The following is a 23281-nucleotide window of genomic DNA, read 5'->3' on the forward strand; positions in this document are numbered from 1 at the left end:
TATATTGGATTTCAATGTGAAGAAACCCAAGACTATATTAACCCACATCAATTCCCATAGAAAATTTATGTAGTATCAGTCCCCGTAAGCTGATATGGGATCGAAACACGATAATGAAACTTAAGACCGACCATTGAAACAACCATCAAGGAAGTATTGCAAAGGAGACTGTCGGGAAAAGTATCTGAGTGCAACGGCTTATTTTTGGTTGTTAGCAGTTGGATATTGGCGACTAGTACCTCGAGGTGATTAGTCACCTTCTTTTTCTCTTCTCCTTTGGTAAGGCAAGTCTGGTAATCCCAACCGAATAAGCAATCAAAATCACAATCGCTACAGGCAACCTATTTCATACCCTTCTCATTGTACTTCCTCTTCTCCTTATCTTCTTTCTTATGAATCTAAATGGTACAAAGGTCCAACCCTATGGTTGTCCAATAGAGACTAACCGCCTATAAGAGTTCAAGATGTTTAAATCCCGTTTAGAGCCCTTTTACTAGGCCTGACATGTTTACATTCCATTTTAGACCCTCTTTATTCAGCCCAACGCCCGCTTAAAAATGGCTCAGTAGCACACTTAAGGCCCGGTTAGCCCAGTATTACTTAAACAGTCTTTTTTTTTTGGTAGAAATTAGTCAATGCAATTCAATGAAGCCACAGGAGTGAACCATGACTGAGAAATCTTATTTTGCCTATAGCTGAAAATATTAACATCAGATATAGTTAATTGTTAACACAGACTTGAAGATTACAATGGCAACTAATTAAAGCAAACTGATGTACAAGGATGAAGGATGTGTAGGTATATTTAGAGGAATCTGCTGGGGATATACTCATGTATTCTAAGAGGAAGAGGAAGACTGTAAAACTCTTCATTTCTGGGCTCTCCATTCTTTTTCTGGAATGGCACCCACCAAAGTAGTCCTCTCTCTGCAGCTGCATGTCTGGCATTGAGTGTATTATCAAGCAATGTCCCGACAATAATTGCCACAGTTGGGGATGATGAGAAGATCGAATTCAATATGTCGTCGAACTGCCAAAAAAAAAAAAAAACACAATTTAAAATTTACTGGTTCAAGTTAGTAAAATATGATGAATCTCTTCTTATGAATATGAGCCAGACCCATATCACTCACCCATCCACCTCCTGTTTTGACTGGTCCATGGCCATGGGAATCAGTGTATTGAACAAAATATTGAGGAATTGATATTCCCAGGAAGAGAGAGAGACCCAAGATGTAGAGATTTCTCATGGAGTTATTGTTGGTGAACTGAATAAATGAGATTCCAACAGCAGCTACAAGGGGAACACCAGAATGTTACCATCAAAATGACAATAGAACACAGAATGAAGAATGTTGAACATAAGAGAACATTTGGAATATGAACTTACCAACAAGTCCAAATAGAACACAGTATGCAGCAGCAAATATTGGCAAAGGAATTGATGCAAAGAAGGCCCCAAACTTCCCTGAGGAAAAAAAAACAACAAACATTGATAAGATACAGCATAGTACACATAAATTCGTTTTGGAGTGGGGGACTAACCAAATATCGAGAAGAAGAACATGAATGCAGTTGATGTCTGAATTACTCTTCGGCTCCCTACATGTGTCAATCCAAGAAGGCCAACATTTTCACTGCAACAGAAATTAGCCTCATTAGTACACGATCAGAAGTTCAGAGAATTCAACATGGATGTTTGGAAGACAGAAACATATATAACAGTGGCAGTATATACTTTTTCGATAGCAAGTCTACTGCTTTAAAAAGAAAAAGACGTTGATTTAATAACTAGGAAATTAATTGAACTCAATTACACCATATGCTTTCTAAACAATATTCATACACTAGTTATATACTTCAACTTGTGAACATTCATCTTCATAACATTTTTTTTTTCTGTTTGGTTTTCTCTAAATCATAAATTCATCACCGTGGTAGCATCCCTTGTTCATGTCTGTCACCAACTTACTTTTTCTCTCCCAACCGTAAAGAAGAATCTAATGAGGTTTATTATATAAAGGGCTGTAACCTGGAGCAAGTTCTGCTTTTGCAGCATCCCAGGATGGTAGATTGGAGGTGGTCCTAAGCTTTGGCATATTTGCATAAAGTGGCTGCTTTCAGACTCAAACTGCAACCTCATGTTGGCAACCAGAGCTTTTTGCCATTGCACAACGTGCCAGCCCCTAGTGAGGTATATACAATTTGGAAAATGTCCTTCAAACAACACATGGAACTCTGGTAGGCCCCTCACAAGCTTCTTGTATCTCTTTCTCCCTTTTCTCTCTCTAAGAAGTAAAGTCACCAGTCTTGTCCATTGATGGGGTTAAAAGATAAAAAAGAGAAAGGAATTAGATGCAGAATTGATAAAGTAAAATGTCTCACTTTCCCCAGACCCAAAATGATGTATGCACAAGTGTATTCCTATTGGAAGTGCAGAAAAGCACTTGTCCATATTGCATAAGCAGGAGGATGGTAGTTCCAATAACTATGTGTGAGAGAGAATAGGTGGATTTATTCACAGAAAGGAGGTAATAGTGAACATATGCTCATCTGTGCCTTACACGGATGCAGAAGTACCAACAGCAGCACCAAATAATCCATCAAGCAGCATACCAATACCCTGCAGTGACAATGTACAGATTAGTAAAGGAAATTCACTGACTGTGTTAAGTCTTCTGAGCAAATTACCAATAACAAACTACTGGACCAACCTAAAGGGGAAAAAAAAAAAAAAACAGTGAATACCTATTATAGTCCAATTTGCAGTTATTACTTTTGTGTGTGTTTTTTTTTCTCTCATGATGTACACACAACCGGGCTCTGCCCATAATTCATTAATTAAGGGCCTTAAATAGCCAAACCTTACAAGACATGTGGGACCAGGGACATGAGGCCTTCACATGGACTTCACATGACGTGGGACCGTATGTCGAGAGTGTCGGCATACAGTGTCGGCATACATACAACATACGCAATACATACGTAAAGACTTACATACGACTTACATACACACAAGCATAGACACACAATATACACATATACTTAAAGTGACAAATCATCATCAGAGTCGGACGAACTGCTGTCTGGGAAGAAAACAGCTTTATCAATGAGCCAATCATGATAAGCGTCCATAAGGGTAGCAATGCGGGGACAAGGAAGTTGACCATTCTGATGTAGTTCCCAAGCTGTATCGACAGTATGAAGAAGGGGAGCCGGAACTTGATGAGGTTGGATATCATTCACTGTGCACATAGTATGAAGAAGGTGAAGCCATTCTGAACGATGCTGTCTTCTGGTGGTGAAGAGCGCATAGGGCTTTATTCCAAACACATGGTAGTCTGTTGTGTAATGAATGTAATGGCATGGGTGTAGATCTGGAGGGTCAGTAGTTTGGAGGATGGCTGGAGGTCTATGGAACAGGACAGTGATGTAATGCATAGTCGGATCAGGGGGATCGGACTGTGTGAGTAGAGAGGTGAAAAGATGAAACCAGGTTTCAATGGGAGCAAAGAGTAGGAGAAACTGGAAGATGGTCAGGTTACTATAGGTAAGAACTGCTTTGTAGGTTAAGGTATGAAGGATTTCAGGAAGAAGCTGAGGAGGTATGGCACAACAAAGGTTATGGCTGGGTTGAGGCTGAGGTTGAGGCTGAGAAGATGAGGAAGAGGCACATGAGGTTAAAGGATATAGGATTGGGATTACAGAAAAAGAAGAGGTAGGTCGAGAAAGGAAGTCTGCCAAAACATTCGCTTGTCCTTTTATGTGTTTAATGTCAAAGGACCACTTTGAAAACCATTGAGCCCAACGAAGAAGTTGATCATTTGGAAGAGTGCGTTGCCGGAACTCAAGCATGCGAGGAAAACTTGACATATCCAGTTCAATGAGGAATTTGTGTCCAATGAGATGAAACTGGAATTTTTCAATTCCACGTCTGACTGCAAGAATTTCCTTAAACGTAGAATGATAGTGAGCTTCAGATGGTTTAAACGAGCCACTCTTATAACCACAGATGGTTCGTTTAGAATCAGGAGCTTCTTCAAGTAAAACTGCACCCCAATGAGTATCACTAGCATCAGTTTGAAGAATGCGCCGTCCATCAGAAGGAATCTGTAAACAGGGGAGCTTTGTAGAGAGCTGTTTGAGGCTTGAATGGCTGCTGAATGTTCAGAAGACCAAGGAGGAGCTTTCTTTCTTCTCAGGAGTTGATGAAGGACAGATGTATGTCTGATTTGTTGAGGAAGAAACTCTGTCATGTAGTTGACTATACCAAGGAATTGCTGGACCTGAGTTTTTGTCAGGGGACCATCAGGAAATTGCTGTAGAGATGTAGCAATATGAGGCTGAAGTTCATATGTTCCTTTGGTAATAGTAACACCAAGAAATAGAAACACCAATTTGCATTTTCTTTGGGGAAAGCATGATTCCATAATCTTGAACAATCTGCTGGAAGTGCTGGAGAAGGCAAAGATGTTCAGCCGGTGTGCAAGAAAACAGAAGAATATCATCAATATATATCAGGGCACGATCCTGAATAGGAGCAAATATCTGCATCATGGCACGCTGAAATATAGATGGGGCTGTCTTTAATCCAAACGGCATAACTGTCCACTGTAAATGATGTCCAGGGACACAGAAAGTCGTTTTAGGTCTATCTTCAGGAACAATCCCAAGTTGCCAAAAACCTGCTTTAAGATCAAACTTGGAGAAGACAGTTGCAGAGGCTAACTGGAGTAACAGTGCCGGGCGAGTTGGTAAGGGGAACTTATCATCAGCCAGGAAGAAATTTAAAGGCCGATAATTTATCACCATTCTCATTTTACAACGGATCTGTTATGTTCTTTTGTTCACATAGAACGCCTGAAATGCCCATGGGGACACAGTGGGTTCTAATAATCCTTGAGCTTGGAGTTGTTGAAGTTCTTGTACTGCAAGAGCTAAATGTTCTGGATTCATGCCAGGATGACTGGCCTTTGTTGGATTCACATCTTCATTCTTCTTAAAAGGTAAGGAGATGAATAACTTGGAATTCTGCCAGAGAGGATGAGAACATTTTGTCAAGAACTCAGTATGAGAGTCTGCACAGGAAGTCTGCAGAAGTTTTCCTTTAAACTCATCAAACAATGTAGGACTTGTACCTGCAAGAAATAAGTTAGAAAAAGGGGACCAAGGGAGTACTTGCTGTTTGTACACAAGACCATGGGGTGTCCATTTAAGGGGAAGATGACGAAGAACATCAAAACCTATAATGAGGTCTTTACCAGGACAGTGGGAGCCTAATATAACATGGGTAAACGAAAGGGTTGGAAGAAGTTGAACTTTAATGGGTTGTTTGGTGACAAGGGTGATATAGAAGGTTTCACCGTTGGCTGCTAAAAACGGAAGAGGGGGTTCTTGAGATTTCCAGAAATGGTCTGGGAGAACCTTGGGAGACAAAATGGTTGTAGTTGCACCTGTATCAAGAAAAGCTATTAGACGGACTGGTTTAGCATAAGATTCAAGGATTAAGGTTACCGCAGCATGGGGTAAAGTTATAGACTGACAGGGAAGAAATGGTTAACTTGGAGGAAGGAAAGGAATAACCTGGTAGAGGGGTTCAGATTCCTCGGACTCGGAGGGAGAGAACTCTGGGTCTGAGTCTGTGAGAGAAGTTGGCTCTTCAGCAGTAACATCAGGGTAATCAATTGCAAATAAAGAGAGGTCAGTAGGATCTGCATCCAGAGAGTACAGGGATTCAAGATCAGCATCTTGTATCATCATGATGGAGTGAAGCAAGCATAAGAAGAACTTTCTCCTTCTTGTGAATATTAGGACAACTCTTAGCAAAGTGTCCATTTTTTCCACAAATAAAGCAAGAAGTAGACTTGTTCTTTCCTCGAAACTGTTTCTTACGGAGGAATTTCCATTGAAGGTTAAACCGTTTAAACCGAGAAGGCTTAAAAGGAAACCAAGGCTTAAAAGGAAACCGTTGCTTATGCTTTGTTGAGGAATGAGAGAGCTTTCTATGATGAAAAGGCCTTTTTGTAGGACAATCACAAGAGTGATCAGAGCCTTTACACTTGATCTTCATCCAAAAAGTATCACATGCAGAAGAGACCTTGTCAGATTTTGCTTGTAATTTTTTCCAGATTTTCTTGACATTGCAAAGCTTGTCAAGAACTGTGAGAGCAAAACTGTATAGAGAACCAATACTGCAGGATGCCAGGGAGATATTCTGATTTCTCAGAAACTGGAGAGTATCAGCACCAAGAGGTTCTGGAAGTGAATTCAAAAAAATCTGCTTGAGGTTTTCATCATCAAGGCCGCCAATTTTATGGAATCTGTCTGTCATGCGAGAGAAGTGTCGATCAAGATCTGGACGAGCTAGAGAACAACACTTCAACTGTAAAAACTCTTCTCGAGCTTTTGTAATATCATTCGAGACAGGACCAAGAAATTCTTGATATAGAGCTGTGATGAAGTGGCCTTCAGGGAGTTGAACAAGTTGCAATTGTCTGTATCCACCAAGTGCTAAATACCATTCTCTAAGTTTGCCTTGTAGCCGGGCAACAAGCTTGGTCAGAACACTCACGGAGGTAGCACCTTCTTGAAGGAGTTCAGCATTGATCCAGGCATGAAAGTCAGCAAACTTGGATGCCCATTTGGAAACAGGGACATCATCCAAGGTAAAGAACTGCTAGGGATCTTGGTTTTGGAAAGGAGCATATGTTGGACCAGGAGGAGGTTGAGGAGGTTCGGGATTATGAACCATAAGGTCATCCTGATCACCATCCATCTCGTCAACATACGGAGGTGCAGGAAAAGGGACAGGAGGTGGACCTGGACCTGTATTCATGAAAGAGGGAAGAGAGGGTGAGTCATGAAGAGCTAGGGTGGTGAGAAGGTCAGATAACACATCATTGTCAGGAGGGGTTATGGCACCTATGGGAGGATGTATGGGTTTAGTTTTAGGAGGTGAAGAGGAAGGTGATGGACAGGTAGATATAGGAGGTGCTGGGCTAGGGTAGGTTACAGTCATGGGATAAGGCTGAAAGGGTGGAGGAAAAGGTTTTTCCAGAGGTATTGTTCTGGGTTGTTGCCTGGGAGCAATATTCTTCAAGGTGCGTTGTTGACGCTGCAGAGCTTTCAATTCTTCAAGTGGGAAGGATCTGGGAGAAACAGCTACTGGAGGAGCCGGGGCAGCATAGAGAGCAAAAGGATCTTGCGATGAAATACTTGGTACTGCCAGAGGTAAAGGTTGCTGTCTACTTGATGTTGCTGCTTGTGGAGGAGCTTGTTGTAAGCTGTGTAACTGGGCCTCAAGAAACCTAAGATGTTTCTCTTTCTGTCCAATAAGCGCAAAGGCTTGGGCCGTATCAGCAGTAGTAGAAGCAATACCAGCAAGTTCATTATGGACTTGATCCATCTCAGCTTTAAGGGATTGGAGTAATTGGGTATGCCGTCCAACAGTGCCTTGAGTATGATGGGTAGAAGCAAGGATACGTTCAAGGTACTGGTTTTGAACGATGGCATTTCATTTTGCCAATTTAAAGCTGCTTCAGCTTGAGAAATGTCTTTTTGTTGGCCTGTGGGTAAGACAGGAGATTTGACTTTCCATACATGTCGTACACCATGTGAATCAGGACCATAGTCTACAGGACCAGGAAAATTCTACAAAGGAATAGAGGAAGAAGATCCTGGAGTATACATGCAACAAGGAGGGACTATAGGAGAAGGTGCCTGAACAGAGGGAGGAGGTTTACAGACTGGAGTAGGAGGAGGAACATAAGGAGGTTCCAAAGAAGCAACGTATATGACCATAAATGGATATCGGGCTTCAATACTCAACAGTCCGACAGTAGGATCTCTTGACTCATATCGTTCCCGTAGAATAGTCTGAGAAGACTTTCGTTTGGGAGAGTAGTAGTCATCGGATTCTTGGAGACGGTCATCACAATCACAAAGGTCAAAATACTTATGACCAGTGACTGTATCAGAGAAATAGTACACCGGGTTACCTTGAGCATCAAAAGATTTAACAGGAATTTTAGGTGCTTGAATCATTCCTGTGAACTGAGTAGGAAAAGGAGAAGGTAAAGGTTGTATTGGAGGAGTTGGAAAACGGATTTCAACCTCACCAGAGGGGTGAGTGATATACTGAGGATCAGTAGACTGAAGAGGCTCTATCGGAGCAGGTTGGCTTATAGCCATTTGTTGTTCATAAGCCGTAGCCCAGAAAGAGGGGAGGAGACGAAGAAGTTCATCTCGGGGCAATTGTCTGGGTACATGAGTAAGGCTTGGAACATGATCAGACTCCACAGAAAGGAAGAGAGCATCCTTTTGTTGGCCTTTGGTTACGTCATAGGCATGATTTTGTAACCTATAAGCCAATTGGTAGTGGAGAGTTCCTGCTAAAGCCGTAGTAGTCTGGGGAGTACCAGAAATTTGGATCTGGAACTTCAAAGCAGAGGGAAGATGGGGATCTGCTAAGGCTATATTGAAATTAGGGTAGAGAGTGAGGAATATAGTTCCTGCATTCAGGGTGATCTGAACAGTGGCAATCACGGCATGTTCATACCGCAAAAAGCGACTGTCAAGGAGGGCGATCCGGGATGCCACGGGAAGACCTTTTCTGCCATGAAAAGAAAGAGCGAACTTAATCGCACCAAAATGGAGATGAGTATAACCCTGATTTTTCACTGGGGAATAAGGTTAGACGGAATCTCTAAGGTAAACAATTGTTCTTTATCGGTGGCAGGGATGTGATACTGATCACAACGAGAGGCCTGAACCAACTCTTTCAGAGGTGGAGTTTTCTTCCGAGGAGTAATAAGAGCCTTCCAAGAAGAAGAGGATTTCATCTTCGGAAAGACAGTATAAGGGTTCAACAGAGGAGACGGAGTCTCAGGTATGATCTGTTCTTCAGGTAAGTAATCAAACTCATACAGAGAATCAATAGAAGAGAAAGAAGAAGATCGGGAAGAAGGAGAAGATGAAGCAGAGCTTCGGGAAGAGGTTGAACGACGGGAAAGAGACATATCGGAACAAAGGCAGCAAGTCCAATAACCGAACAGCACAACTCACCGGCGAAACTCAGATAGATAAAAAGACAACTAGTCGAGGCCGATCAGGACCCTCTTGGACCTAGTTTTCAGAGGCGGAGCAACCCGAGCCGTTACAGGGTATAAAAACGGCCTCTCCTAGGCCTAAAACCCATCGCTCACAGGGTCTTTTTCCGTCACCAAAAAACTAGAAACAAGAAGTAACCTACAATAGGGCGTGGCCTAGACCGTCTCTTTAACTAGCAGAGGTTCAAACCGAACTGAGAATACCGCCGGAGAAGGACCTTAGCCGGAGGAGGAAGGACAAGCCTCTGATACCATTTCTCTCATGATGTACACACAACCGGGCTCTGTGAAGTCCATGTGAAGGCCTCATGTCCCTGGTCCCACATGTCTTGTAAGGTTAAGCCTCACGTCCCTAGTCCCACATGTCTTGTAAGGTTTGGCTATTTAAGGCCCTTGATTAATGAATTATGGGCAGAGCCCGGTTGTGTGTACGTCATGAGAGAAATGGTATCAGAGCCTTGTCCTTCCTCCTTCTCCGGCTAAGGTCCTTCTCCGGCGGTATTCTCAATTCGGTTTGAACCTCTGCTAGTTAAAAAGACGGTCTAGGCCACGCCCTATTGCAGGTTACTTCTTGTTTCTGGTTTTCTGGTGACGGAAAAAGACCCTATGAGCAATGGGTTTCAGGCCCAGGAGAGGCCGTTTTTATACCCTGTAACGGCTCGGGTTGCTCCGCCTCTGAAAACTAGGTCCAAGAGGATCCTGATAGGACTCGACTAGTCGTCTTTTTATCTATCTGAGTTTCGCCGGTAAGTTGTGTTGTTCGGTTATTGGACTTGCTACCTTTGTTCCGATATGTCTCTTTCCCGTCGTTTAACCTCTTCCCGAAGCTCTGCTTCATCTTCTCCTTCTTCTTCCCAATCTTCTTCTTTCTCTTCTATTGATTCTCTGTATGAGTTTGATTACTTACCTGAAGAACAGATCATACCTGAGACTCCGTCTCCTCTGTTGAACCCTTATACTGTCTTTCCGAAGACGAAATCCTCTTCTTCTTCCTGGAAGGCTCTTATTACTCCTCGGAAGAAAACTCCACCTCTGAAAGAGTTGGTTCAGGCCTCTCGTTGTGATCAGTATCACATCCCCGCCACCGATAAAGAACAGTTGTTTACCTTAGAGATTCCGTCTAACCTTATTCCCCAGTGGAAAAATCAGGGTTATACTCATCTCCATTTTGGTGCGATTAAGTTCGCTCTTTCTTTTCATTGCAGAAAAGGTCTTCCCGTGGCTTCCCGGATCGCCCTCCTTGACAGTCGCTTTTTGCGGTATGAACATGCCGTGATTGCCACTGTTCAGACCACCCTGAATGTAGGAACTATATTCCTTACTCTCTACCCTAATTTCAATATAGCCTTAGCAGATCCCCATCTTCCCTTTGCTTTGAAGTTCCAGATCCAAATTTCTGGTACTCCCCAGACTACTACGGCTTTAGCAGGAACTCTCCACTACCAACTGGCTTATAGGTTACAAAGTCATGCCTATAACCTAACCAAAGGCCAGCAAGAGGATGCTCTCTTCCTTTCTGTGGAGTCTGCTCATGTTCCAAGCCTTACTCATGTACCCAGACAATTGCCCCGAGATGAACTTCTTCGTCTCCTCCCCTCTTCCTGGGCTACGGCTTATGAACAACAAATGGCTACAAGCCAACCTGCTCCGATAGAGCCTCTTCAGTCTACTGATCCTCAGTATATCACTCACCCCTCTGGTGAGGTTGAAATCCATTTTCCAACTCCTCCAGTACAACCTTTACCTTCTCCTTTTCCTACTCGGTTCACAGGAATGATTCAAGCACCTAAAATTCCTGTTAAATCTTTTGATGCTCAAGGTAACCCGGTGTACTATTTCTCTGATCCAGTCACTGGTCATAAGTATTTTGACCTTTGTGATTGTGATGACTGTCTCCAAGAATCTGATGATGACTACTCCTACTCTCCCAAACGAAAGTCTTCTCAGACTATTCTACGGGAACGATATGAGTCAGGAGATCCTAATGTCGGACCGTTGAGTACTGAAGCCCGATATCCATTTATGGTCAAATACGATGCTTCTTTGGAACCTCCTTATGTTACTCCTCCTACTCCAGTCTGTAAACCTCCTCCCTCTGTTCAGGCACCTTCTCCTATAGTCCCTCCTTGTTGCATGTATACTTCAGGATCTTCTTCCTCTATTCCTTTGCAGAATTTTCCTGGTCCTACAAACTATGGTCCTAATTCACATGGTGTACGACATGTATGGAAAGTCAAATCTCCTGTCTTACCCACAGGCCAACAAAAAGACATTTCTCAAGCTGAAGCAGCTTTAAATTGGCAAAATGAAAATGCCATCGTTCAAAACCAGTACCTTGAATGTATCCTTGCTTCTACCCATCATACTCAAGGCACTGTTGGATGGCATACCCAATTACTCCAATCCCTTAAAGCTGAGATGGATCAAGTCCATAATGAACTTGCTGGTATTGCTTCTACTACTGCTGATACGGCCCAAGCCTTTGCGCTTATTGGACAGAAAGAGAAACATCTTAGGTTTCTTGAGGCCCAGTTACACAATTTACAACAAGCTCCTCCACAAGCAGCACATCAAGTAGACAGCAACCTTTACCTCTGGCAATACCAAGTATTTCATCGCAAGATCCTTTTGCCCTCTATGCTGCCCCGGCTCCTCCAGTAGCTGTTTCTCCCAGATCCTTCCCACTTGAAGAATTGAACATTAGGAAAAATACTAGAAGGCTCAGTTGTCTGCATCATTTTAACTTTTTTAAGCTCAGAAAGTTTTAAACATCTCCCCCATGATAACATTAAACCCCCCCAAAAAAAAGAAATATTTTAAGAAAATAAATGGAAGCAGGCAAGTCTCTGGAAAGTGGTGCTTGTTAGACTCCAAACTGCAATTACTATCCAAATTTTGGTTTATTTCCAAACCATGAGGAACATTAAGCCAGGCAAATCTACTTCAAAGGAAAAATAGAGCTTCATCTCACAAAAATAACACCATGTATAAAACAATCTTCACCCTCTTCTGGGTAAGCAGGTGTCTCGTTACCATTTGCGAGACTTGGATTTCGTCTAGAAAGATGCAAACTTCCAACATAAAAGTATTTTTTACAGGCAACAAATAAGTAATATCTCATATTTATCAGAGTAAGCAAAGATCTACCAATAAATTATTATTTTCTTTCAGCCAATAGATTCCAAGTGCATTCAATCTTCAACACCCATGATGATGAGCTTGATCAAAAGCTTGAAGACATATGTAAAAAAAACTATAACATTTCTCAATTTGTATATTATCTTTTAGAACTCTAGTTCTAAAAACACCAACTCCTCCTTAAAGAACAAGTAGCAAGCATACTAATTTTATAAGGAATCATCACCTCATAATTGAAAATGCGCTGGAGACTCGTCGAAACTTTTACCACAATCAGGTTAAGCTTATCTTTTCCAGTTACCAATCATGAATTTTTTGAACTCCTATGTATATAATCAAATGTTTGAATATAACATATTTCCTAACAATGCAAAAAATGCATCTATGGACATCACAACATATAAATTATCGTACAAAAACCATACCTGACACCTCTCTCCTTTAGTCATACATATGAGCCACTTTTTTCTACCTCTTCATTATTTCCTTAAAAATTGATATACAAGACCAAGACTCCTTTATAAAGCAAACACACATGCACCCAAAGGACATTGTATCAATTAAAAATATGGCTCTACAACATGAAAAAATAAATAAAATAAAATAAAATTTACCCTAAAACCACCAGGTGGACCTTTCACTTTAAATTGGGGACCTCAAAGTGAAAGCTGAGTCACCAAACTCAGCAGCTCTCAAAGCGAGGATAGCACAGACTTCATAGATCCCAGGTATTGAAATCCAGTGAAGATCCCATCAACCTAGAGAGAAAAGAGAATTCTGATTTCCTTGGAGGCCCTAATGGAAGATGTAAGGCCCAAACAAATACCTCAACAGGAGAAAGTTTCATTAATCAAAGAAACGGACATATCCCGCTACTGCAGGGTCTTAGAGTTTATGAATACCATAGTGTCAAAATCCAGAAGAGCTTTCAGACATGGGGCATGCTCATGTGCATACACAAACTTTCTCCACATACATTTACACACTTTTCTTGGATAACAAAGCATCTTTTCCCCCATCGAAAAAGCGTAAGGTCCAGATAAAGTAAGATAAAGCTACTCCACCTCCACTACATTAATCCAGTAAAACATGAAGCCAGGATTTGGTGGAGCACCATTTTCCCAAATTGAGAAATGGTCCACCTGACCCTTGTCTTACTATTGACTGTTGATAAGAGCAATCCAGTCACAAAAGGATGACAAAGCAGAGGTGAACCATTGTGATGCAAGAATCTACATAAAATTTATTTGTGAAAATAGTCCTTGTGCTTTGTATAATTTCATACGTGAAATTTGCATTAACATTTTAGACAAATGAAAGGGAAAAGATTCAAATAGGAAAAAAAAAATTTTACTGGAACAGTTTCTTATATGAAAACAAACCTGCAGACCAATGCTTCGACTAAACACATGTGCTGGAGGTGGTGTAGCTCCCGCAAAACGTGCAGCTGCGAAGAATGTTCCAGTTGACTGCATTGAAGATCTGTTGGTTAATAAAAGTTGACGGGAAACAATAGATACTGTCTGTAATCAAGCCCCCACCCACCCCACCCAACCCCACCCCACCCCCACCCCCAAGAAAAAAAAGGGAAAAATGTGACCACAAACCTCAGCTGATGAAACAAGTGCTGCACCCATCATGCCAAAGACATGACTGGGCCGGAAGATAGGTGCACCCCACTGAAAAGGGTATGGAATTCTAATCCTAGAATCAAAGCAATTGAAAGGTGTCAAGAGAAGTCAATTCCTCAACTAGTCTAAATGAACAAAATTGTAACTTGAACTATACCAAGGAGCTGATGATATGAGGTATGAACGGTCAGTGCGGCAACTGATCTTAGTCTGCTGACGGGCATTGTTGTAAGTTCCAGCAACAGTAAGAATTGCGGCAAAAACCCAGACTACTGCAATGCAGAAAAGCAAGCCAAACCTCTCAAGTTGGATATGTGTGGTCTCATGAACATGCTTCAAATACTGCAGGGACAGCAATTAAGGTTGAAACTTATGTTTCTTTACTTTCTAGAGAAGAACACCATTGACAAATCTCAGCTCAACTAAGATAAATTACTTGTTGCAAGATAACCAATAGAATTAGCATGGGAAGTCCAATCTCAATGCAGTCGGCAACCTGAAAAAAACCACAAGAACATAATAAGAAGGTTTTCTTGAGGTCTATTACAATCCACTAGTCATACATAAGGGTCCAGTGAGATTCCAATACCCGGGGGAAGCCCCTTTGAAACAGACCAAGACCCACAACACAGACCACTGGAACAATAACAACAGGACTGAAGAACCTGAAGAAGAGATCAAAGAGCAAATGTTAATAAGCATCACAAGAGCCCCCAAATATTTTTCGCCAAGTCTTCAAGCCTTGACTTTGTTAGATAATCTAGAAGCTGAAATGCGACAAAGAGAGAGGGGGGGAAAAAAATAGAAAGAGCTGAGTTTTCAGGATAATAATGCTATTACCTCGTAAAATTCCCCCATGCCCTACTAAACCCGATTATGATATTCAAAAAAGAAGATATAATCAGAGACCCTTGAATAGCTCTCACAGTATGGACAAATCTCTGCAACCACCCCGAGAGGAATGAATATTGAACTGTCTGACAGTTCTTAAAAGAAAAGACACCATCAAATGCATCAAAAAGCTACCATATAAAGCACTTAATTTATACCTGTTTATCATTCATAAATTAGAAAAAGGATTTTTTTTTTTTCCCTTAACTAAGTCATTTTGGCCAAGAACTATAGCAGGAATATTGCTCCTTTGTGGCATACAGGCAACAATGTGGAGTTACAAAGTTGTTGGAAAAATCATTACCTTCTGTCGAAAATTTGTTAGAACAATATAATATACATCAGCAATTTCAAAATTTGCCATGTGGCACACATGGATAGATGTGATTGGGTCCATGTGAATATGTGATAGAGGATGCCATGCCCATCTCACAGACCAAGTTACAGCAACAAATGAGGAAGGAAAGTGTTCAAAAGTCAGCCCAACTGCCATAGTGTTGTAATGGAATCTAATGCCATTTCTGTATATCTAGCATCACTATGCATCAACTTTTGACAGACTTCCCCTACTTGTTTGGGGCTGAATTTTGAATAGTAAGATGGGTGTAAGGTCCTCCTTCAGATGGACCCTATCTGGCAAGGGTGAACCTTAATAAAATCCAATTTTTGGTAGAACAACGAACTTATCCATTCAATTCCGTTCAGTTCCCTAGCAGTGTTCTGCATACCTCATGCTCATTCGCGAAGGTTTCATCAGAGAAATCATTGATAATTGACATGACTGGTATCAAGAATGCATAGGATGCACTCATCACTGTAGGAAGCCGCGTCCCAAGTAATGTTTGAAGAAGTGTATTGATTCCCCCCATAAAGAGCAATGTCTGAATCACACGGGCTTTATCTTTCTGTTTTATGGCCACCAAATATAAACTTTCTTTCAATTGTCTGGAACAGAAATCTTTAGAAAATAATCCAACTGTTTATGTTTCAATGAGATGTAAGATGAAGAATAACTCACATTATTCCCACCCATTTGGGGAACAATAAGGGAGGAAATCATGACAGTAGTCCCTAGCATCACGATATAATGTTGGAAAGCCAGTAGAACTGTTGCCGCTGCAAAAGTTTAATGCACCATGACAATAAGTTGCAGGATAAAAATTTTCTATTCAGCCCCTTTGTCCTGGACAAAAATTAAACAGAGTATGGAAGTTTCTTCATATTTTTTTGGTTTGGGGGGTAGGGGAGGATTAGGTTCCGGAATTTTATGGCAGTTCCCGTAATGAAATTGAGAGTGTACTAAATAATTAATGTTAATAAAGAAGACAGATAACCAGGGTCAGGAATCAAAAGTTACATTTTTGCAAAAGTGGGCCACTGAAGAATCTTCACCCAGGAAAATAAAGAGAAAAGGTAGAGATGGATCCTGTAAGGTAGAGAAACACATCCCCTTCCCCCCACAGAGAGAGAGAGAGAGAGAGAGAGAGAGAACCAGGGTCAGGAATCAAAAAAGTTACATTTTTGCAAACGTGGGCCACTGAAGAATCTTCACCCAGGAAGAGAGAGAGAAAAGGTAGAGATGGATCTTGCGAAGTAGAGAAACACATACCCTTCCACCCACAGAGAGAGATAGAGAGGATTGGAATCCAAAATATATACCACATGGTAGAAGACCAAATCCTAAGCCCAGAAATCAGAAAGAACACTGCTTGCAGACACTTCCAATTCATAACAGAATTTTAAATTAAAAGTGATTACAACCAAGGTTGCTTTAGTTCAAGTTGTAGCCTCATACGAAACCATAAAACTAAAAAACTATAAATTACCAGTGACTCAAAAAATTCCATATAAGATTCAAAGGTATAGCAACAATTTGACCAAGTCATAAAGAACCAAGTATATCTATATATATATCTGTTTAGGGGTGGGAAAGGAACCTCTAAAATTTAAAATAAAAAGAAAGAGGGGAAAAAAAGAAAAGGAACTCACGCCATGAAGGATTGGAATGGATGCAGTAGTTGAGCTGGCGAAGCTGCTCTGTTGGAGGAAAAACAATACCTCCTCCTACTCCAAGTTGAGGTGGTGGCGCCGGTGGTGGATGGTGGTGTGTCTCTACCATTATTTTACAGAGTTCCTTTCCTGAGATTGAGAACTAGACCCTAGTGGGTTCTTCACTTCTCCTCCTTTCAACTCACACAAGCAACAAGGATAGAAACAGATAGAGAGAGTTCTAGTGTAAGAGAGAGAAACAGAGTATGTGTGTGTGTGTGATTGGCTGATTGCACGTTATGGGGTTTTGTCTGTAACCGAGTAGCCAAAGCATGGGCAGAGAGTCTCCAAAGCCGTGTCGGTCCTTCACACTCTCTTTCTGGGAAGCTGGACACCTTTAGAAGCATTTTGAAATCCAAAAATTATCCCTTACCTTCCACAAAATTGCGGTCATGCCACCATTTCATTATGAAGATTTCATGATTAAGTTAAAGAAATATCAGCTACTTGCACGCCACGTCAGGGAGTAACAGCTTCTGACTTACCACCAACCATTCTAAGTACAACTTTTTCTCTTCTAACTGCAAAGTCCTTACTTCATCTCTGTTAGGGCCGATAACAGTAGCCTGTGTTGGACGGAGTAAGGACCCTTCTTACCTTTTTTGATTGTCTGGTGGAAAAGAGCTGTTGAGTGGAGTCTTATCGATCGATCTGATAAGGGAAAATCCTCAGATGTTGCTTTCTTATATATATATGGTGAATCCGTCTGGACTAATCTTTGTCCAGCTCATTAGGGGAATGAAGTCATGTCACTCATATGGCGGGCTTCCTTCCACATTTGAATGATTAGCCCTACTATTCAGGTATGTTATCTTGGTGTATCTATACTTCTGTAGGAGATTGGATCAGGTCTCTGTACAATTCCTTATGTAGTAATAGTTTTGGTTAGTTATTTCTCCAAGGCTTAAGCACCTCAGGCGAGCCGCTTAAGCTCTACTTTTATGTCGTGACACTACTCTCTCTCCATATTAATGTTTAATTTATGATGGTGATTGCACCTACTTTACGCATATGGAACCATTCTCTTCACTAATGGAAGTCAAAAGTTTATCTCTGCACTCATCACGCTCTCGAAAATGTATGAAAAGCATTTGGACAAAAGGTTAGCAATGAAAGGAGTTCTTCTATCCTTTCAGATAAGGCATCTCCTACTAGGGCCTCTATCATTTTGCACTGTGTAAGCTTCCAACAGGGAAAACCCCTTTATTTTACTTGAGAACTCTAATCTTCAAAGAAAGTGCTTGGTATGAAATTTTATGGATTTTATTGAAAAGATTCTGAGAAAGTTAGAAGGTCAAAGTTCAGGGAGGAAAATATTGCTTATTAAACATGTTTTAAGCAACATGGTGTTACACATATTTTCAGTTGTTCCAATCCATAAGAAGGTGATTTAGAAAATCGAGGTGTTGGTGACTAACTTTCTATGAGGTGAGATCGAATTTAAAAAAAAAAAAAACAAAAAAAACAAAAAAACAAAAAACAAAAAAACGCATTGGATTAATTGGTCATCAATATAAAAAACAAATACGAATGATGAAACGCAACACTCCCAAACTACCTTCGAGCGTGGGAACACGAAATATCGCTAAAGGCACATGATAAGTCGATCGAAAGGTACTCACTTCGATACAATAAAGAAAGCAGCCCTCAAATAAAAATTATGGGTAGAGATTTTCCAATAAGAGATGAGAAATTGATTCACAATCCATTTGAAGAGAGAGAGAGAGAGAGAGAGAGAGAGAGAGAGAGCCCTACAACTTATTATGGGAGAGTGCATGGGATAGAATCACTAATGACCTGGTCTATCATCATATCTTTAGCCCTACTATTCAGCTATGTTATCTTGGTGTATGTGTATTATAGGAGATTGGATCAGGACATCATACGATATTTGATCCACATTTGGAATCCACTCAATGTGAGAGTCTGTTGTAAGAAAAGAAAAATAAATCATACATTTTACAAGAATAATTCTCATACAAAGACCTGATCTAGACTCCTTATGCAGTAATAGTTTTGACTAGTTATTTCTTATGGCTTAGCCTCAGATGAGTGGCTTAAGCTCCACTTATATGTCATAGCACTAACACCCTATAGTGACACTACTATATGTCTCTATCCATCAATCTATAGAAAACCCTTTACTTCTTTTATTTTGCATGATAGTCTTGATGAAAAAAATTGTTTTCTTTATACCGAAAGGCTACACCTCATCATATGAATTATTATAATTATTAATTTTTTTTTTAAATGAGAAAAATAATGATTAAACAAATCATTGTGAAAGGGTATTGACTATTGAATACCTTGTTTGCTTAGAGAACCTTCTCCTTTTTATTATGAACATCTTTAAGCGTGATATGAGGAAAGACTTGAGTCTTCTTTCATCACACGCTATTAAATTTCATTTCTACCAAAACTAATCACCCTTAAAAAAAAAAAAAAAAAAAAAAAAAAGGAAGAAGAAGAAGAAAGAAAGATATATAGGTACCATTTGACAACGTTTCTTACTGCGTTTTCTTGTTCCCATAAATAGAGAAACAACTTAAAAAACGTTTGATAAAGTGTTTCATTTCACCCGTTTCTAGAAACATAAATCAAAATTTATGCTTATTTATAATTCTAGAAACGACTTTGACGAAACAAGTCGTCGTTTCTAGAAACGAATTTGAGAGAAAACAAAAAAAAAAGTTGTTGTGCCTGATAAATCTCTCAACTATTTGAACTTACAATGAGGCAATCGAACCCTCTCTTCCTTTTGGGCATCGATGATACTATTGTATTTTTTAATGGCATTATGTCTGTAAAAAGCATTTCGAGAAACAGGTTTATAATTCGTTTTTGTTTATAGAAAAGTGAAAATCCGTTTCTATTGTTTCTGTGTCATTTCTGCTGTTTCTAGACATAGAAACAGTGCCATAATTTACTTGATCTTTGATCTTTTACTCCTCTATGGAAAGAGAGGATAATAACATGATATACCTGATCGTTTGATCAACGAAACTTACGTAAATAGTTCCATGTATACATTCTTTGGAATTAAAATCCATCAATAGAATGAAATGATATAATGATGAGTTTAGGATAATGAACATGGCATCAAAAGCTTCATAACATTGCATCCATGATAGAGCCTTCAACAAGATAAATGGATAAGAAGCGATTTGTTGGAAGCATTCTCAGCCCTGCATCGATAATTTTATGGCTGGAATCGGACTGAGCTCATGATGACGTTGTAAGAATCATTTCCAATTTAAAAAATTATAATCTTGGAGTCAATTCTTATCTGTTGTCACATCTATTTCATCCCTCGCAGCAGCACCATGGCCACCGTCCATGGCCGACAAGAAAAATGGAAGCGGTTGTTATCAATAAAGTTTGGCAGCAGAATCTTGGAAAGCACTTCAGGATTTCCAATGATTCAACGTCCACATCAATCACTTTCTGGTTCTTATCTATTCATCTTGGAGAAATTTCCTTCTAGTAATAAGAACGATTGGATCGATTGAATTGGATCGGAATCGGCCAAGGTCGATCCTAATTTCGAACCATCCGGCTTGGCTAATCTCTGTCCCAAAACGAATCCAGATCCTGATTCCATGGTTTTAACCCTGGGTCTATTTGCTTGCATCACAAGACAAGTGATCATGAGATCGGTCCCAAAACCTAAGCGTTTCAAAGTTTAACTTAAACCGGTGGATCAAACTCAATTCAAATTCCAATTTCCTACTTTTTACCAAACTTCTCCTGTGCATATATTTGATGCAACATGTAATGGCATCTCCCACACCACCCAAATCATATGTAAGCAAGAAAATCGATTGAACCAATTTAAATCTCATTTTTGAGCTTTTAAACCCGATGATAAGAGGGTGCACAAGAAAATCTTTAGTGCATGAGGTGGGAGAAACCTATGTCTGATATAGGCAACACATGGTCAGAGATGAATCACTCATGCCCTCACAAATCTTATACAAGGAGGGGCCCACATGATTACACAGGAATGAGAATGAAAGAGTGATGTACATATATCTTGGCGTATATATCTTTTTTGCAAGGGTGCCAATCGATCGGTTCAATCCAGTTTGGGCCGGACTGAATCAGTTTTCATCTGGTATTGAGCCAATCCAAAACCAAAATGTTTTAAGTTTTTTATTTTGATCCAATTTCTCATAAATTTTTTGTTGTCGATAACTGGGGTTTACTATCGGTCCAGTCTCAGTTTTTTGATCAGTTCAATTATGTTTTCTGTTTTTTGTCAGTGAATTCATTCAGTCCACTGTGATTTCAGTTTTTACCGGTTTCATAAAATCCCAACCCGATACCAAACAGATGAGGGTTTGGGTTTGGTTCGTCCGACCGAATCAAGCTGAATTTTGACAACCTTACTTTATCCTTCTTTCCCCCTCCCCCCTTTTCCCTTTTCTCTCTGCAATAAACTAAATTAAATGAGGTTGCTGTGATCCTGTTTCGCCATTCAAACCCATTCAAAGTCACACCTAAAAGAAAGGCATTGTAGATTGATATTCCTTCATACGGTTAGCATGGGAGGCAGTTGAGGGGAAGTGAGGCATATTTAATTAGTAATAATATCTTAGAGCAATAGCACCATCACTGTAATGAAAGGCAGAAACCGAAAGTCATCTGTAATGCATTTTGGTTATACAGATTCTAAAGCAGTTTGGCCGGCATTAAGCAGCCTGCAAGGGATTCAGGACATGCCCTATGAATAGCACAACTCCAGTCATGTCTTCTCTGATCAGGTAAATGAATGGGTGGTCAGCCACAAAGTCGATCTCATCCATTGGAAGTGGGATGGATCTAAGAGCTATCACAGCACCAGAAGCAGCAGCAGCTTCAGTACCTTCCTCATTGACTTCGACAAAGGACTTGTGGAAGATGCTGGAGACATAGAGGCTCTGGCCCTGAGGTGAATCCACCATTTCAGTTAGACCACCTTCACCAGAGAAAGGCAACACCAATCCTAAACTTTTTAAAAATTTTGATGCTTCAAATCCAAACGAAATCTTGAACTTCGGAATCCTGAAATCACCCACTTCAACTGCTTCAGATGGGAGGTAGCGATCTAAGAAGCCAGGTTCTGAGCCCACCTTCTCTACCAAAGCTGGAAGCCCATCCCTTGCATCTGGTAGAAAGAAGCACATGGAAAAACGCCTTTTATCTTGACCTTGTTTATAAGGAAGCCGGAGGACTTTGAAACCACCATGAGCACTAACAAATTGCTTTTTATTGCTGGTCATGAAGGGGACATTGACCAAGTTTCCATCCATAAGGTAGAAGTCAGATTCTTTAGTTTTGGATGCATCAAACTTGTTATTCCAGGCTCCCTTAAAATAGAATGCATTTGCAAAGATAAGTCTGCTCGAGCTGTCAACTGATCCTGTAGGAAGAACCTCTTTGATAAGCCCACTTGTCTCCTTTTCAGCCCATGAATTTACTTCATTCACCACTTCAACAGCCTTCTCACCAGTCAAAAAACACAATAAGCATCAGTGATGCAATAGCAAAAAAAAAAAATTTAATGGAATTCCTATCAAAGTCAGTAAGGGCAATCAAATTGAATGTAAAAAACAACAACTGCCTAGCGTAGTTGGTGAGTTGTGATGTGCAAAAATCCCATGCTCAGCAGGAGGTCTCAAGTTCGAACCTCCTGGCTATTACCTACTTCCCTCCCTACCTATCAAAAAAAAAATTGAATGTAAAACCAGGTACTCCCACAAGTACAAATATGAGGTGGACATGAATAGGAACAGGACCTACACCAAATGGGTTCCAACCAAAGAAAATAATACGGAAAATCTCCAAAATGATTTGTTCATATTATTTCCAGTTTTTTTCCCTCTCCTCTTTTTTTCCTGGGTTGAGAATAAACAATTTCACCACCAAAAGAGAATATCCAAAATGATCTATTCATATCAACTCCAGATTTTTTTTTTTTCCTGGAAAGAAAATAAACAATTTTATTGCAATGTAGTATAACAACAACAGCAACAACAAGAGAACGCAGCCTAAAAACCCAAAAAGGGACTAGTCAACTCCAGAATAATGCACTTTGAACAGCAGAAAAATCCTCTGATTGAAGTTGCAAAGGGAGGGGGAAAGGTACAAACTCAGGAAAACCTGATCATGAGGATATTTTCGTCTAAAAATCTCCCATGTAGAGCACATTCTGCAGTAATTCCAGTCCATAATTATGGTTCTGTGCTTTGCACCTAAGCAATCAGGGGTAGGATGTAGAGCCCATTCTGAAGTAATTCCAGTCCATACTTAGGGTTTTGTGTTTTGCACCTGAGGAATCAGAGGCAGGATCTTCCACTCACCACTCCCAACCCTTCAAGTTTTTAGGGCCCGTTTGTTTAGAAAGGTTTTGGTGGGGTGGGATTTAAGGGATGGGATAGTTGTATGAACTTTCCCAAAAGCATGAGATTTTAGGGTTTTTTTTTT

General features: G+C 40.4%; 2 protein-coding genes across 2 annotated transcripts in view; both read right to left on the reverse strand.

Annotated features, from left to right (window-relative positions):
- Positions 1-660: 660 nt before the first annotated feature.
- Positions 661-17095, reverse strand: LOC122074520 (nucleobase-ascorbate transporter 3-like). The gene is made up of 14 exons (XM_042639380.1): positions 16757-17095; positions 15786-15883; positions 15496-15672; positions 14717-14817; positions 14466-14541; positions 14313-14372; positions 14034-14218; positions 13853-13949; positions 13628-13714; positions 2565-2623; positions 1546-1637; positions 1391-1468; positions 1134-1294; positions 661-1030 (listed from the first exon to the last, which is right to left on the reverse strand). Exons 1-14 carry the CDS (start codon positions 16884-16886, stop codon positions 806-808), a joined length of 1626 nt encoding a protein of 541 aa, XP_042495314.1. The 5' UTR covers positions 16887-17095; the 3' UTR covers positions 661-805.
- Positions 17096-21371: 4276 nt separating this feature from the next.
- Positions 21372-23281, reverse strand: part of LOC122074580 (serpin-ZX-like) — a 6497-nt gene continuing 4587 nt past the window's right edge. Inside the window, exon 2 of the mRNA XM_042639467.1 lies at positions 21372-22296. Within this exon, the coding sequence (XP_042495401.1) occupies positions 21508-22296 (789 nt within the window). The 3' untranslated portion in view covers positions 21372-21507. The remainder of the gene's footprint in view (positions 22297-23281) is intronic.

This window comes from Macadamia integrifolia, chromosome 3, assembly GCF_013358625.1.
Source record: "Macadamia integrifolia cultivar HAES 741 chromosome 3, SCU_Mint_v3, whole genome shotgun sequence".
Lineage (NCBI taxonomy): Eukaryota > Viridiplantae > Streptophyta > Magnoliopsida > Proteales > Proteaceae > Macadamia > Macadamia integrifolia.

Coding starts and splice junctions, on each gene's coding strand:
- LOC122074520 (XM_042639380.1), bottom strand. CDS start 16,886: ATGGTAGAGACACACCACCATCCACCACCGGCGCCACCACCTCAACTT. Junction 15,884..16,756: donor CCATTCCAATCCTTCATGGC/GTGAGTTCCTTT, acceptor AAACTTTTGCAG/CGGCAACAGTTCTACTGGCT. Junction 2,624..13,627: donor GTCGAAGCATTGGTCTGCAG/GTTTGTTTTCAT, acceptor TTGTCACTGCAG/GGTATTGGTATGCTGCTTGA.